The following is a 16,800-nucleotide window of genomic DNA, read 5'->3' on the forward strand; positions in this document are numbered from 1 at the left end:
GTGGAAAAGGGAAAAAATCATAAATCTTGCTCTGAAAGTCCACCTCCTCAATTTGGGATGATTCGTTGTCTAAAAGAGCGAATGAAGGAAAGAAAGATAGAAAGAAAGAAAGAAGATAAAGTAAAATAAAATAAAGTTATTAAAATAAAAAATAATTTTTAAGAAAAAAATTAAAACAAAAATAAACCAAAAAAAGAAAACAGATGGATAGAGCCCTAGGACAAATGGTGGAAGCAAAGCTATACAGACAAAATCTCTCGCAGAAGCATACATATACACACTCACAAAAAGGGTAAAAGGGTAAAAAATCATAAATTTTGCTCTCAAAGTCCACCTCCTCAATTTCGGATGATTCGTTTTCTATTCACGTATTCCACAGATGCAGGGTACATCAAGTTGATTGTGGAGCTTTAATACGCTGCTTCTGAGGCTGCTGGGAGAGATTTCCCTGTCTCTTCTTTGTTCTCACAGCTCCCAGGGGCTCAGCTTTGGATTTGGCCCCGCCTCTGCGTGTAGGTCGCTGGAGGGCGTCTGGTTTTCGCTCAGACAGGACGGGGTTAAAGGAGCCGCTGATTCGGGGGCTCTGGCTCACTCCGGCCGGGGGGAGGGAGGGTCACGGAGTGGGGGGTGAGCCTGCGGAGGCAGAAGCCGGCATGACGTTGCACCAGCCTGACACGCGCCGTGCATTCTCCCAGGCAAGTTGTCCCTGGATCCCGGGACCCTGGCAGTGGCTGGCTGCACAGGTTCCCCGTAAGCGAGGTGTAGATAGTGACCTGTGCTCGCACACATGCTTCTTGGTGGCAGCAACAGCAGCCTTAACGTCTCCTACCCGTCTCTGTGGTCCGCACTTTTAGCCGCAGCTCACGCCTGTCTCTGGAGCTCCTTTAAGCAGCACTCTTAATCCCCTCTCCTCACTCACCAGGAAACAAAGAGGGAAGAAAAAGTCTCTTGCCTCTTCAGCAGCTCCAGACCTTTTCCCAGACTCCCTCCCAGCTAGCCGTGGTGCACCAACCCCTTCAGGCTGTGTTCTCGCCGCCGACCCCAGTCCTCTCCCTGCGCTCCGATTGAAGCCGAGCCTCAACTCACAACCCCGCCCGCCCCAGCGGGGGAGCAGACAAGCCCCTCGGGCTGGTGAGTGCCGGTCAGCACTGATCCTCTGTGTGGGAATCTCCCCGCTTTGCCCTCCGCACCCCTGTGTCTGCACGCTCCTCCGTGGCTCCAAAGCTCCCCCCATTCGCCACCCACTGTCTCTGCCCGCAAAGGGGCTTCCTAGTGTGTGGAAACCTTTCCTCCTTCACAGCTCCCTCCCACTGGTGCAGGTCCTGTCCCTATTCTTTTGTCTCTGTTTTTTTTTTCTTTTTCCCTACCCAGGTATGTGGGGAGTTTCTTGCCTTTTGGGAGGTCTGAAGTCTTCTGCCAGCGTTCAGTAGGTGTTCTGTAGGAGTTGTTCCATGTGTAGATGTATTTCTGGTGTATCTGTGGGGAGGAAGGTGATCTCTGCGTCTTACTCTTCTGCCATCTTCCCCTCGTCCTGGAAGAACACTCTTTGACATAAAGCACAGCAAGATCTTTTTTGATCCACCTCCTAGAGTAATGGAAATAAAAACAAAACTAAATAAATGTGACCTAATGAAACTTAAAACCTTTTGCAAAGCAAAGGAAGCTACAAAGAACACAAAATGAAAGCCCTCAGAATGGGAGAAAATATTTGCAAATGAATCAACGGACAAAGGATTAATCTCCAAAATATATAAACAGCTCATGCAGCTCAATATTAAGAAAACAAACAACCCAATCAGAAAATTGGCCAAAGACCTAAGTAGACATTTCTCCAAAGAAGACATACAGATGGCCAAGAAGCACATGAAAAGCTGCTCGACATCACTAATTATTAGAGAAATGCAAGTCAAAACTACGATGAGGTATCACCTCACACCAGTTAGATTGGGCATCTTCAGAAATATCTGTAAAAGCAAATGCTGGAGAGGGTGTGGAGAAAAGGGAATCCTCTTGCACTGTTGGTGTGAATGTAAATTGATACAGCCACTATGGAGAACAATATGGAGGTTCCTTAAAAAACTAAAAATAGAACTGCCCTATGACTCAGTAATCCTACTACTGGGCATATACCTTGAGAAAACCATAAATCAAAAAGACACATGCACCCCAATATTCATTGCAGTACTATTTACAATAGCCAGTTCATGGAAGCAACCTAAATGCCTATCGAGAGACCAATGGATAAAGAAGATGTGGTACATATATACAATGGAATATTACTCAGCCATAAAACGGAACGAAATTGGGTCATTTGTAGAGACATGGATTGATCTAGAGACTGTCATACAGAGTGAAGTAAGTCAGAAACAGATAAACAAATATTGTATATTAATGCATATATGTGGAACCTAGAAAAATGGTACAGATGAACCAGTTTTCAGGGCAGAAATAGAGACACTGATGTAGAGAACAAACGTATGGACACAAAGGGGGGAAAGTGGTGGGGGGGTGGTGTGATGAACTGGGAGATTGGGATTGACATATATACACTAATATGTATAAAATGGATAAATAATAAGAACCTACTGCATAAAAAATGAATAAAATAAAATTCAAAAAAAACTTTTAAAGTTTGAACCTACTGGATTGATTCTCCATGTCCTAATTTTTCTTCTATTTTTTAGCTTTTTGTAGTTTTGCTCTATGTTCCTTGACTTTATGTTGTAAATTTATAATTTAAATAATAAATATTTATATAATTATTTTTTAATTTCCAAGAAGCCTGTCTCATCCATATTTGCTCTTTTGTTGTGTCAGCTTGTTCTCACTTTATCAATTTAGTATACTCCTGAATCTATGAGTGCAGAAATTAGAAGGTTATAAATGTTATGTTCCCTGAATCCTCATTCCCTCTCTCTCTCTCCCCCCGCCCCATTTTTTCTGTTTTCTCATTTGAGAACTTCTATTTTGTGTTGATTTTTTCCTTAAATATCAGGTAATCCTTGGTTGTCCATTCATATTTCTGACTGAAGATCTAAGGTGATTAAAATAGAGAGCAGAGTTAACTAGGTTACAATCCTCCAAACACCTCTCTTGAATGGGAGATAAATCTAAGTTCTATGTATATGTGTGAGGTTTCACCTTTTGCAGGTAAAGAGCAAGCAGACACATTGGAGTCTTTCCAGGTGCCACCATAATGAAGTCTTTATTCCAGTGCTCTACAATAAACATGTATTCACTGTTAAATCCTTTTTTAAAAATTAAAGTATAGATGATTTATATATTATATTAGTTTCAGATATATAATACAACAGAGATTCAATATTTTTAAAGATTATACTCCATTTAAAGTTATTATAAAATATTGGCTATACAATATATTCTTGTAGTTTATTTATTTTATACATAGTAGTTTGTACCTCTCAATCCCCTACTCATATCTGGCCCTTCCCCCCAACCTCTTCCCACTGGTACCCACTAGTTGGTTCTCTATAACTGAGTCGGTTTCTGCTTTGTTATATTTATTCATTTGTTATAATTTTTAGATTTCACATATAATTGATACCAAACAGTATTTGTCTTTCTCTGTCTGAATTATTTCACTAAGCATAATACCCTCCAGATTCATCCATGTTGCTGCAAGTGGCTAAGTGTCATTCTTTTTATGGCTGAGTAGTATTCCATTGTATATATATTTCTTCCTTATACATTCATCTGTTTGATGGACACTTAGGTTGTTTCCATATATTGACTATTGTAAGTAATACTGTTATGAACATTGGGGTACAGATAGCTTTTCAAATTAGTGTTTTCATTTTCACTTGGATATATACCCATGAGCAGAATTGCCAGATCATATGGTAGTTCTATTACTAATTTTTGAGGAACCCACATACTGTTTCCCTTAATGGCTGCTTATTAAGTATATCATGCCAGTCCCTTTTGGCCTGCAAGGTTTCTGCAGAAAAATCACCCGAATGCTTTATGGGGATTCCTTTGTTTGTGACTCTGTTTTTCTCTTGCTGCCTTTAAAATTCCCTTTAACTTTTGCCATTTTAATTATAATATTTCTTGGTATGGATCTCTTTTGGTTTATCTTGTTTGGCACTCTGTGATTTCTGTACCTGGAAATCTGTTTCCTTCTTCAGCTTCAGGAAGTTTTCAGACATAATTTCATCAAATACTCTTTGGCCTCTTTCTCTCTCTTCTTCTTCTTCTTCTTCTTCCAAGACCCTTATAATATGAATGCTGGTATGCCTGATGTTGTCCTAGAAGTTCCTTAAAATATCCTTAGTTTTTAAAATTTGTTTTTCTTTTCCTGTTCTGATTGGGTGATTCCCATTATTCTATCTTTCAGATCACTTCTTCATTCCTCTCTTTCAACTACTCTGCTGTTAATTCCTTCCAAGTGTATTTCTCATTTTTTGTATTCTTCAGTTCAGACCAGTTCTTTTTTATATATTCTAGTTCCTTGTTAAAATTCTTATTGTGTCTTTTTTTAAACATGTTTATTGGAGTATAATTGCTTTACAATGGTGTGTTAGTTTCTGCTTTATAAAAAAGTGAATCAGTTATATATATACATATGTTTGCATATCTCTTCTTTCTTGTATCTCCCTCCCTCCCACCCTCCCTATCACACCGCTCTAGGTGGTCACAAAGCACCGAACTGATCTCCCTGTGCTATGAGGCTGCTTCCCACTATCTACCTGTTTTATGTTTGGTAGTGTATATATGTCCATGCCACTCTTTCACTTTGTCACAGCTTACACTACACCCTCCCCATATCCTCAAGACCATTCTCTAGTAGGTCTGTGTCTCTATTCCCATCTTGCCCCTAGGTTCTTCATGACTTTTTTTTTTTTTTTAGACTCCATATATATGTGTTAGCATACGGGATTTGTTTTCCTCTTCCTGACTTACTTCACTCTGTATGACAGACTCTAGGTCCATCCATCTCACTACAAATAACAATTTCGTTTCTTTTTATGGCTGAATAATATTCCATTCTATATGTGTGCCACATCTTCTTTATCCATTCGTCTGTTGATGGACACTTAGGTTGCTTCCATGTCCTGGCTATTGTAAATAGAGCTGTAATGAACATTGTGGTACATAACTCTTTTTGAATTATGGTTTTCTCAGGGTATATGCCCAGTAGTGGGATTGCTGGGTCGTATGCTAGTTCTATTTTTAGTTGTTTAAGGAACCTTCATACTGTTCTCCATAGTGGCTGTATCAACTTACATTCCCACCAACAGTGCAAGAGTGTTCCCGTTTCTCCACACCCTCTCCAGGATTTATTGTTTCTAGATTTTTTGATGATGGCCATTCTGACCGGTGTGAGATGATATCTCATTGTAGTTTTGATTTGCATTTCTCTAATGATTAATGATGTTGAACATTCTTTCATGTGTTTGTTGGCAACTTGTATGTCTTCTTTGGAGAAATGTATATGTAGGTCTTCTTCCCATTTTTACATTGGGTTGTTTGTTTTATTGATATTGAGCTGAGTGAGCTGCTTGTAAATTTTGGAGATTAATCCTTTGTCAGTTGCTTCATTTGCAAATATTTGCTCCCATTCTGAGGGTTGTCTTTGGTCTTGTTTATGGTTTCATTTGCTGTGCAAAAGCTTTTAAGTTTCATTAGGTCCAATAGTTTATTTTTGTTTTTATTTCCAATTCTCTAGGAGGTGGGTGAAAAAGGATCTTGCTGTGATTTATGTCAGAGTGTTCTGCCTATGTTTTCCTCTAAGAGTTTGATAGTGTCTGGCCTTACATTTAAATCTTTAATCCATTTTGAGTTTATTTTTGTGTATGGTGTTAGGGTGTGTTCTAATTTCATACTTTTACATGTACCTTTCCAGTTTACCCAGCACCACTTATTGAAGAAGCTGTCATTTCTCCACTGTATATTCTTGCCTCCTTTATCAAAAATAAGGTGACAATATGTGCCTCGGTTTATCTCTGGGCTTTCTATCCTGTTCCATTACCATATATTCTTGGATTTATCTCTGGGCTTTCTATCCTGTTCCATTGATCTATCTTTCTGTTTTTGTGCCAGTACCATACTGTCTTGATTACTGTAACTTTGTAGTATAGTCTGAAGTCAGGGAGCCTGATTCCTCAAGCTCCGTTTTCTTTCTCAAGATTGCTTTGGCTATTCAGGGTCTTTTTTGTTTCTATACAAATTGTGAAATTTTTTGTTCTAGTTCTGTGAAAAATGCCAGTGGTAGTTTCATAGGGTTTGCATTGAATCTGTAGATTGCTTTGGGTAGTAGAGACATTTTCACAATGTTGATTTTTCCAATCCAAGAACATAGTATATCTCTCCATCTATTTGAATCATCTTTAATTTCTTTCATCAGTCTCTTATAATTTTCTGCATACAGGTCTTTTGTCTCCTTAGGTAGGTTTATTCCTAGATATTTTATTCTTTTTGTTGCAATGGTATATGAGAGTGTTTTCTTAATTTCACTTTCAGATTTTCATCTTCAGTGTATAGTAATGCTAGAGATTTCTGTGCATTAACTTTGCATCCTGCTACTTTATGAAATTCATTGATTAGCTCTAGTAGTTTTCTGGTAGCATCTTTAGGATTCTCTATTTATAGTATGATGTCATCTCCAAACAGTGACAGCTTTACTTCTTCTTTTCCGATTTGGATTCCTTTTATTTTTTTTACTTCTCTGACTGCTTTGGCTGAAAGTTTAAAATCTATGTTGAAAAAAAGTGGTGAGGGTGGGCAACCTTGTCTTGTTCCTGATCTTAGTGGAAATACTTTCAGTTTTTCACCATTGAGGATGATGTTGGCTGTGCGTTTGTCATATATGGCCTTTATTATGTTGAGGAAAGTTCCCTCTATGCCCACTTTCTGCAGGGTTTTTTATCGTAAGTGGGTGTTGACTATTGTTGAAAGCTTTCTCTGCATCGATTGAGATGATCATAAGGTTTTTCTCCTTCAGTTTTTAATATTGTGTATCCCACTGATTGATTTGCGTATATTGAAGAATCCTTGCATTCCTGAGATAAACCCTACTTGATCATGGTGTATGATCCTTTTAATGTGCTGTTGGATTCTGTTTGCTAGTATTTTGTTGAGGATTTTTGCATCTATGTTCATCAGTGATATTGGCCTGTAGTTTTCTTTGTGACATATTTGCCTGGTTTTGATATCAGGGTGATGTTGGCCTTATAGAATGAGTTTGGGAGTGTTCCTCCCTCTGCCAAATTTTGGAAGAGTTTGAGAAGGATACGTGTTAGCTCTTCTCTAAATGTTTGATAGAATTTGCCCATGAAGCCATCTGGTCCTGGACTTTTGTTTGTTGGAAGATTTTTAATCACAGTTTCAATTTCAGTGCTCGTGATTGGTCTGTTCATATTTTCTATTTCTTCCTGGTTCGGTCTCAGAAGGTTGTGCATTTCTACGAATTTGTCCATTTCTTCCAGGTTGTCCATTTATTGGCATAGAGTTGCTTGTAGTAATCTCTCATGATCCTTTGTATTTCTGCAGTGTCAGTTGTTACTTCTCCTTTTTCATTTCTAGTTCTGTTGATTTGAGTCTTCTCCCTTTTTTTCTTGATGAGTCTTGCTAATGGTTTATCAATTTTGTTTATCTTCTCAAAGAACCAGCTTTTAGTTTTATTGATCTTTGCTATCGTTTCCTTCATTTCTTTTTCATTTATTTCTGGTTTGATCTTTATGATTTCTTTCCTTCTGCTAACTTTGGGGTTTTTTTGTTCTTTTTCTCTAATTGCTTTAGGTGTAAGGTTAGGTTGTTTATTTGAAATATTTCTTGTTTCTTAAGGTAGGATTCTATTGCTATAAACTTCTCTCTTTGAACTGCTTTTGCTGCATCTTATAGGTTTTGGGTTGTTGTGTTTTCATTGTCATTTGTTTCTAGATATTTTTTTATTTCCTCTTTGATGTCTTCAGTGATCTCTTGGTTATTAAGTAGTGTATTGTTTAGCTTCCATGTGCTTGTATTTTTTACCTATTTTTCCTGTAATTGATATCTATTCTCATAGTCTTGTGGTCAGAAAAGATACCTGATACAATTTCAATTTTCTTAAATTTACCAAGGCTAGATTTGTGACCCAAGCTATGAAATATCCTGGAGACTGTTCTGTGAGCACTTGAGAAAAATGTGTATTCTGCTGTTTGTTTGTTTTTTTACCTCTTTATTGGAGTATAATTGCTTTACAATGGTGTGTTAGATTCTGCTTTATAACAAAATGAGTCAGTTGTACATATACATATGTTCCCATATTTCTTCCCTCTAGCATCTCCCTCCCTCCCACCCTCCTTATTCCACCCCTCAAGGAGGTCACAAAGCGCCAAGCTGATCTCCCTGTGATATGCAGCTGCTTCCCACTAGCTATCGACCTTATGTTTGGAAGTGTATATATGTCCATGCCTTTCTCTCGCTTTGTCACAGCTTACACTTCCCGCTCCTCATATCCTCAACTCCATTCTCTAATAGGTTTGTGTCTTTATTCCTGTATTACCCCTAGGTTTTTCATAACATTTTCTTCTTAAATTCCATATATATGTGTTAGCATATGGTATTTGTCTTTCTCTTTCTGACTTACCTCACTCTGTATGACAGACTTTAGGTCTATCCACCTCGTTACGAACAGCTCAATTTCGTTTCTTTTTATGGCTGAGTAATATTCCATTGTAAACATGTGCCATGTCTTCTTTATCCATTCATCCAATGATGGACAGTTAGGTTGTTTCCATCTCCAGGCTACTGTAAATAGAGCTGCAATGAACATTTTGGTACATGACACTTATTGAATTATGGTTTGCTCAGCATTCGTACCCCTCCCTCCCCCGGCGTGAGTGAGACAGAGCCCCCAAATCAGTGGCTCCATTAACCCAGTCCTGTCTAAGCGAAGAACAGACGCTCTCTGGCGACCTACACACAGAGGCGGGGCCAAATCCAAAGCTGAACCCCGGGAGCTGTGCAAACAAAGAAGAGAAAGGGAAATCTCTCCCAGCAGCCTCAGGAGCAGCAGATTAAATCTCCACAATCAACTTGATGTACCCTGCATCTGTAGAACACCTGTATAGACAAGGAATCATCTCAAATTGAGGAGGTGGACTTTGACAGCAAGATTTATTATTTTTTCCCCTTTTCCTCTTTTTGTGCATGTGTACGTGTATGCTTCTCTGTGACATTTCGTCTGTATAGCTTTGCTTTCTCTATTTGTCCTAGGGTTCTATCCGTCGGTTTTTTGTTTTTTTGTTACTTAAAAAAACTTTTTTTCTTAATAATTACTTTTTAATTTTAATTATTTTATTTTACCTTACTTAATTTTATTTTCTTTTCTTCTCTTCCTTCCTTCCTTCCTTCCTTTCTTTCTTTCTTTCTTTATTTCTTCTTTCTTAACTTTTCTCCCTTTTATTCTGAGCCGTGGGGATGAGAGGCTCTTTGTGCTACAGCCAGGAGTCAGTGCTGTGCCTATGAGGTGGGAGAGCCAACTTCAGGACACTGCTCCACAAGAGACCTCCCAGCTCCACGTAATATCAAATGGCGAAAATCTCCCAGAGATCTCCATCTCAACACCAACACCCAGCTTCACCCAACGACCAGCAAGCTACAGTGCTGGACACCCTCTGCCAAAGAACTAGCAAGACACGAACACAACACCACTAATTAGCAGAGAGGCTGCCTAAAATCATAATAAGTCCACAGACACCACAAAACACACCACCAGACGTGGACCTGTACAACAGAAAGACAAGACACAGCCTCATCCACCAGAACACAGGCACTAGTCCCCCTCCTAAAAGGAAGCCTAAACAACCCACTGAACGAACTTTAGCCTCTGGGGACAGACACCAAAAACAACGGGAAAAACGAACCTGCAGCCTGCAAAAAGGAGACTCCAAACACAGTAAGATAAACAAACTGAGAAGACAGAAAAACACACAGCAGATGAAGGTGCAAGATAAAAACCCACCAGAGCTAACAAATCAACAGGAAATAGGCACTCTACCTGAACAAGAATTCAGAATAATGATAGTAAAGATGATCCAAAATCTTGGAAATAGAATAGAGAAAGTGCCTGAAACATTTAACAAGCACCTAAAAGAAATAAAGATGAAACAAGCAACAATGAACATAATAAATGAAATTAAAAGTACTCTAGAAGGGATCAATAGCAGAATAACTGAGGCAGAAGAACGGATAAGTGACCTGGAAGATAAAATAGTGGAAATAACTACTGTAGAGCAGAATAAAGAAAAAAGAATGAAGAGAATTGAGGACAGTCTCACAGACCACTGGGACAACAATAGCACATCAACATACAAATTATAGGGGTCCCAGAAGAAGAAGAGAAAACGAAAGGGACTGAGAAAATATTTGAAGAGATTATAGTTGAAAACTTCCCTAATATGGGAAACGAAATATTTAATCAAGTCCAGGAAGCACAGAGAGTCCCATACAGAATAAATCCAAGGAGAAATACGCCAAGACACATATTAATCAAACTGTCAAAAATTAAATACAAAGAAAACATGAAAAGCAGTAAGGGAAAAACAACAAATAACACACAAGGGAATCCCCATAAGGTTAACAGCTGATCTTTCAACAGAAACTCTGCAAGCTAGAAGGGACTGGCAGGACATATTTAAAGTGATGAAGGAGAAAAACCTACAACCAAGATTACTCTCCCCAGCAAGTATATCATTCAGGTTTGATGGAGAAATTAAAACCTTTACAGAAAAGCAAAAGCTGAGAGAGTTCAGCACCACAAACACCTTTACAACAAATTCTAAAGGATCTTCTCTAGGAAATAAACACAAGAGAAGGAAAAGACCGATAATAAAAAACACAAAACAATTAAGAAAATGGGAATAGGAACATACATATCGATAATTACCTTAAATGTAAATGGAATAAATGCTCCCACAAAATACACAGACTGGCTGAATGGATACAAAAAAACAACACCCATATAAACGCTGTCTACAAGAGACCCACTTCAGATCTAGAGACACATGCAGACTGAAAGTGCAGGGATGGAAAAAGATATTCCATGCAAATGGAAACCAAGAGAAAGCTGGAGTAGTAATTCTCGTATAAGACAAAATAAAGTTTAAAATAAAGACTATTAGAAGAGACAAAAGGACACTACATAATGATCAAGCAATCGATCCAAGAAGAAGAAATAACAATTGTAAATATTTATGCACCCAACATGGGAGCACCTAAATACATAAGGCAAATACTAACAGCCATAAAAGGGGAAATCGACAGTAACACATTCATAGTAGGGGAATGTAACACTCCACTTTCACCAATAGACAGATCATCCAAAATGAAAATAAATAAGGAAACACAAGCTTTAAATGATACATTAAACAAGATGGACTTAATTGATATTTATAGGACATTCCATCCAAAAACGACAGAATACACATTTTTCTCAAGTGCTCATGGAACATTATCCAGGAGAGACCATACGCTGGGTCACAAATCAAGCCTTGGTAAATTTAAGAAAATTGAAATTGTATCAAGTATCTTTTCCAACTACAATGCTATGAGACTAGATATCAATTACAGGAAAAGATCTGTAAAAAATACAAACATATGGAGGCTAAACAATACACTACTTAATAACAAAGTGATCACTGAAGAAATCAAAGAGCAAATAAAGAATACCTAGAAACAAATGACAATGGAGACATGACAACCCAAAACCTATGGGATGCAGCAAAAGCATTTCTAAGAGGGATGTTAATAGCAACACAATTGTACCTCAAGAAACAGGAAACATCTCAAAAAAACAACCTAAACTTGCACGTAAAGCAATTAGAGAAAGAAGAACAAAAAAACCCCAAAGTTGGCAGATGGAAAGGAAACATAAAGATCAGATCAGAAATAAATGAAAAAGAAATGAAGGAAACAATAGCAAAGATCAATAAAACTAAAAGCTGGTTCTTTGAGAAGATAAACAAAATTGATAAACATTTAGCCAGACTCATCAAGAAAAGAAGGGAGAAGATGCAAATCAATAGAATTAGAAATGAAAAAGGAAAAGTATCAACTGACATTCAGAAATACAAAAGATCATGAGAGCTTATTACAAGCAACTCTATGCCAATAAAATGGACAACCTGGAAGAAATAGACAAATTCTTAGAAATACACAATGGCCAAGACTAAATCAGAAAGAAATAGAAAATATGAACAGACCAATCACAAGCACTGAAATTGAAACTGTGATCAAAAATCTTCCAACAAACAAAAGCTAAGGACCAGATGGCTTCACAGGCGAATTCTATCAAATATTTAGAGAAGAGCTAACACCTATCCTTCTCAAACTCTTCCAAACTACAGCAGGGGCAGGAACACTCCCAAACTCATTCTACGAGGCCACCATCACCCTGATACCAAAACCAGACAAGGATGACACAAAGAAAGACAACTACAGGCCAATATCACTGATGAACATAGATGCAAAAATCCTCAACAAAATACTAGCAAACAGAATCTAACAGCAGATTAAAAAGATCATGCACCATTATCAAGTGGGGTTTATTCCAGGAATGCAAGAATTCTTCAATATACGCAAATCAATCAATGTGATACACCATATTAACAAACTGAAGGAGGAAAATCATATGGTCATCTCAATAGATGCAGAGAAAGCTTTTGACAAAATTCAACACCCATTTATGGTAAAAACCCTGCAGAAAGTAGGCATAGAGGGAACTTTCCTCAACATAATAAAGGCCCTATATGACAAACCCACAGCCAACATCATCCTCAATGGTGAAAACCTGAAAGCATTTCCACTAAGATCAGGAACAAGACAAGGTTGCCCACTCTCACAATTCTTATTCAACATGTTAGGGAAGTTTTAGCCACAGCAATCAGAGAAGAAAAGGAAATAAAAGGAATCCAAATCAGAAAAGAAGAAGTAAAGCTGTCACTGTTTGCAGATGACATGATAGTATACATAGAGAATCCTAAAGATGCTACCAGAAAACTACTAGAGCTAATCAATGAATTTTGTAAAGTAGCAGGATACAAAATTAATGCACAGAAAACTCTGGCATTACTATACACTAATGATGAAAAATCTGAAAGTGAAATGAAGAAAACACTCCCGGGCTTCCCTGGTGGCACAGTGGTTCAGGGTCTGCCTGCCAATGCAGGGGGCGCAGGTTTATGCCCCAGTCCAGGAGGATCCCACGTGCCATGGGGTGGCTGAGCCCGTGAGCTGTGGCCACTGGGCCTGCGCGTCCAGAGCCTGTGCTCCACGATGAGAGATGCTGCAGCAGTGATAGGCCCTCATACCGAAAAAAAAAAAAAAAGAAAACATTCCCATTTACCATTGCAACAAAAAGAATAAAATATCTAGGAATAAACCTACCTAAGGAGACAAAAGACCTGTATGCAGAAAATTATAAGACACTGATGAAAGAAATTAAAGATGATACAAATAGATGGAGAGATATACCATGTTCTTGGATTGGAAGAATCAACATTGTGAAAATGACCCTACTACCCAAAGCAATCTACAGTTTCAATGCAATCCTTATCAATCTATCACTGGCATTTTTCACAAAACTAGATCAAAAAGTTTCACAATTTGTATGGAAACACAAAAGACCCCGAATAGCCAAAGCAATCTTGAGAAAGAAAAACAGAGCTAGAGGAATCAGGCTCCCTGACTTCAGACTATACTATAATGCTACAGTAATCAAGACAGCATGGTACTGGCACAAAAACAGAAAGATAGACCGATGGAACAGGATAGAAAGCCCAGAGATAAACCCACGCATATATGGTCAGCGTATCTTTGATAAAGTACGCTGGAATGTACAGTGGAGAAAGGACAGTCTCTTCAATAAGTGGTGCTGGGAAAACTGGACAGGTACATGTAAAATTATGAGACTAGGTCACTCCCTAACACCATACACGAAAATAAGCTCAAGGTGGATTAGAGACCTAAATGTAAGGCCAGAAATTATCAAACTCTTAGAGGAAAACATAGGCAGAACACTCTATGACATAAATCACAGCAGGATCCTTTTTGACCCACCTCCTAGAGAAATGGAAATAAAAACAAAAATAAACAAATGAGACCTAATGAAACTTCAAAGCTTTTGCATAGCAAAGGAAACCATAAACAAGACCAAAAGACAACCCTCAGAATGGGAGAAAATATTTGCAAATGAAGCAACTGACAAAGGATTAATCTCCAAAATTTACAAGCAGCTCATGCAGCTCAATAACAAAAAAAAAACAAACAACCCAATCCAAAAATGGGCAGAAGACCTAAATAGACATTTCTCCAAAGAAGATATACAGGTTGCCAACAAACAGATGAAAGAATGCTCAACGTCATTCATCATTAGGGAAATGTAAATCAAAATTACAATGAGATATCATCTCACACCAGTTAGAATGGCCATCATCAAAAATCTAGAAACAATAAATGCTGGAGAGGGTTTGGAGAAAAGGGAACACTCTTGCACTGCTTGTGGGATTGTGAATTGGTACAGCTACTATGGAGAACAGTATGGAGGTTCCTTAAAAAACTACAAATAGAACTACCATATGACCCAGGAATCCCACTACTGGGCATATACCCTGAGAAAACCATAAATCAAAAAGAGTCATGTACCAAAATGTTCATTGCAGCCCTATTTACAATAGCCAGGACATGGAAGCAACCTAAGTGTCCATCATCGGATGAATGGATAAAGATGTGGCACATATATACAATGGAATATTACTCAGCCATAAAAAGAAATGAAATTGAGCTATTTGTAATGAGTTGGATGGGCCTAGAATCTGTCATACAGAGTGAAGTAAGTCAGAAAGAGAAAGACAAGTACCATATGCTAACACATATATATGGAATCTAAGAAAAAAAATAATGTCATGAAGAACCTAGGGATAAGACTTGAATAAAGCACAGACCTACTAGAGAATGGACTTGAGGATATGGGGAGGGGGAAGGGTAAGCTGTGACAAAGTGAGAGAGTGGCATGGACATATATACACTACCAAACATAAAATAGATAGCTAGGGGAAAGCAGCCCCATAGCACAGGGAGGTCAGCTCGGTGCTTTGTGACCACGTAGAGGGGTGGGATAGGGAGCGTGGGAGGGAGGGACATGCAAGAGAGAAGAGATATGGGAACATATGTATATGTATAAATGCTTCACTTTGTTATAAAGCAGAAACTATCATACCATTGTAAAGCAATTATACTCCAATAAAGATGTAAGAAACAAAATTTTAAAAAAAGAACCATGATGTATTTCAACTATTATGTGTGTCAGCGGCATAGGGAATTTTGTATCTCCATGTAGATTGTAAACTGAGAATGGGAATAGGTAGTCTCCAGCACAAAGCTGAAAACTCAGTTTCCCACCATCCTCTTAATCTGCCTGATTGACCTGGCTTAGTTTCATTTGAGTGGGTAGACATATTTTTAGTTAGACAAGAAACTGATATAGGAGACTATGGAGTCATAGAACCTGAGTTTCAGTCCCGGGTGCACCACTATGTCACTTTGAGCAATTTTTTAACCTCCCTGAGTCTTAGGTTCCTCGACTGTGAGGTAAGGATAATACCGCCACCCTCAAAAGGCTGCTCTGATTAGAGATACTGTTACAGCAGACAGGTAGCTAGATATGAGCAGAGAAATGGGGGCAGTGGCCAGGTGGCAGTAAGTCACACATCTTGTAAACAGCGAGCATCCATGGGCAGACAAAGAAAGGCAGGAACATCCAGTGTGACAGGAAACCACACCTTTTAGGTGATAAGTGTCCTGGAAGCAAAGAAAGGTGGGGAAAGACAGGAATCCCCTATGTCTGAATGAGACCTGTTGCTCATTTTGCTCTCATTACAATAAAATTAGCCTTACAGATAAGAAGTATCCATCATACACTGACACCATGATACTTCTGACCTAAGCTAAATAAGGACAAAAATCCCTCCTACCCTCGGGAAGATGGAGCTGGGACGAAAATCAGGGAATATGACCCCCAAACCCCTCCTTCCCCAGTGAATATTCTGCCCCTTCATTTGTATGCCCCTCATAACCAGCTCACCAGAGAAACCCAGGACAACAGCTCCTCACCTGTGTGCCCACTCTCCCTCTGAGAGCATATTCTTGCTTAAATAAATTCTCACTTTACTTTCTTAACCTTCCTGCTTCATCTCCAAATTCTTTCACGAGGCAAGAACCTTAAATTCACCAGGGATATATTGGCGAGCCAGCCAGGAGAATTTGGTAAGCCTTAGCCTCTTTCCTCCCTTGCACTTGAGAGGCATTATCTTACTTCCCACCATTACTCTCCCACTCTCTCCTACTCGCTCCCTTACTCTCTCTCTCTTTTGCTTTCTTACTCTCTGCCGCCTTTTCAGACTTAGCCTCTCACCTCCCTTGGGCTTGAGAGGCACTGCCTTACTTCCCACTGTTACTCTCAAGAGGGAGAGGCATGGCCTTACCTCCAGCCATCTCCATCTCTCTTCCCCACTGTCTCTCTCCCCCTCTTTCTTATAGTTTTTCTCATTTTCAGACCTATTGCTGAAAGAATGTGGGTGCAAGACAAGCAGTTAAAAGCCATCGGGGTGCTTGCTATGAAAAAGAAGTCTCCTGTGAGAGGAAAAGTGGGTTGTGGAACAGACTAGAGAGATGCTATGTCTGCCTGCACACCTCAAGGCAATTTTCACGCAATGATTTCAGGCACACAGTTAATAGCATAACACCACCTCCTCCTCGCGGCTACCCTCATAGGCTTATCATTGGTCCACCTATGCCTAT

General features: G+C 38.8%; 1 protein-coding gene across 1 annotated transcript in view; it reads right to left on the reverse strand.

The window, feature by feature from the left end:
• Positions 1-1,378: 1,378 nt before the first annotated feature.
• YIPF6 (Yip1 domain family member 6) overlaps positions 1,379-16,800 on the reverse strand; it is a 73,624-nt gene continuing 58,202 nt past the window's right edge. Inside the window, exons 7-8 of the mRNA XM_089904448.1 lie at positions 8,591-8,751; positions 1,379-1,585 (exon numbers count right to left, since the gene is read on the reverse strand). Coding sequence (XP_089760574.1) covers positions 1,505-1,585; positions 8,591-8,751 — 242 coding nt within the window. The 3' untranslated portion in view covers positions 1,379-1,504. The remainder of the gene's footprint in view (positions 1,586-8,590; positions 8,752-16,800) is intronic.

The sequence above is a fragment of the Delphinapterus leucas genome, chromosome X (assembly GCF_059928025.1).
Source record: "Delphinapterus leucas isolate spDelLeu-1000000601 "Yukka" chromosome X, BTC_Dleu_Yukka2, whole genome shotgun sequence".
Lineage (NCBI taxonomy): Eukaryota > Metazoa > Chordata > Mammalia > Artiodactyla > Monodontidae > Delphinapterus > Delphinapterus leucas.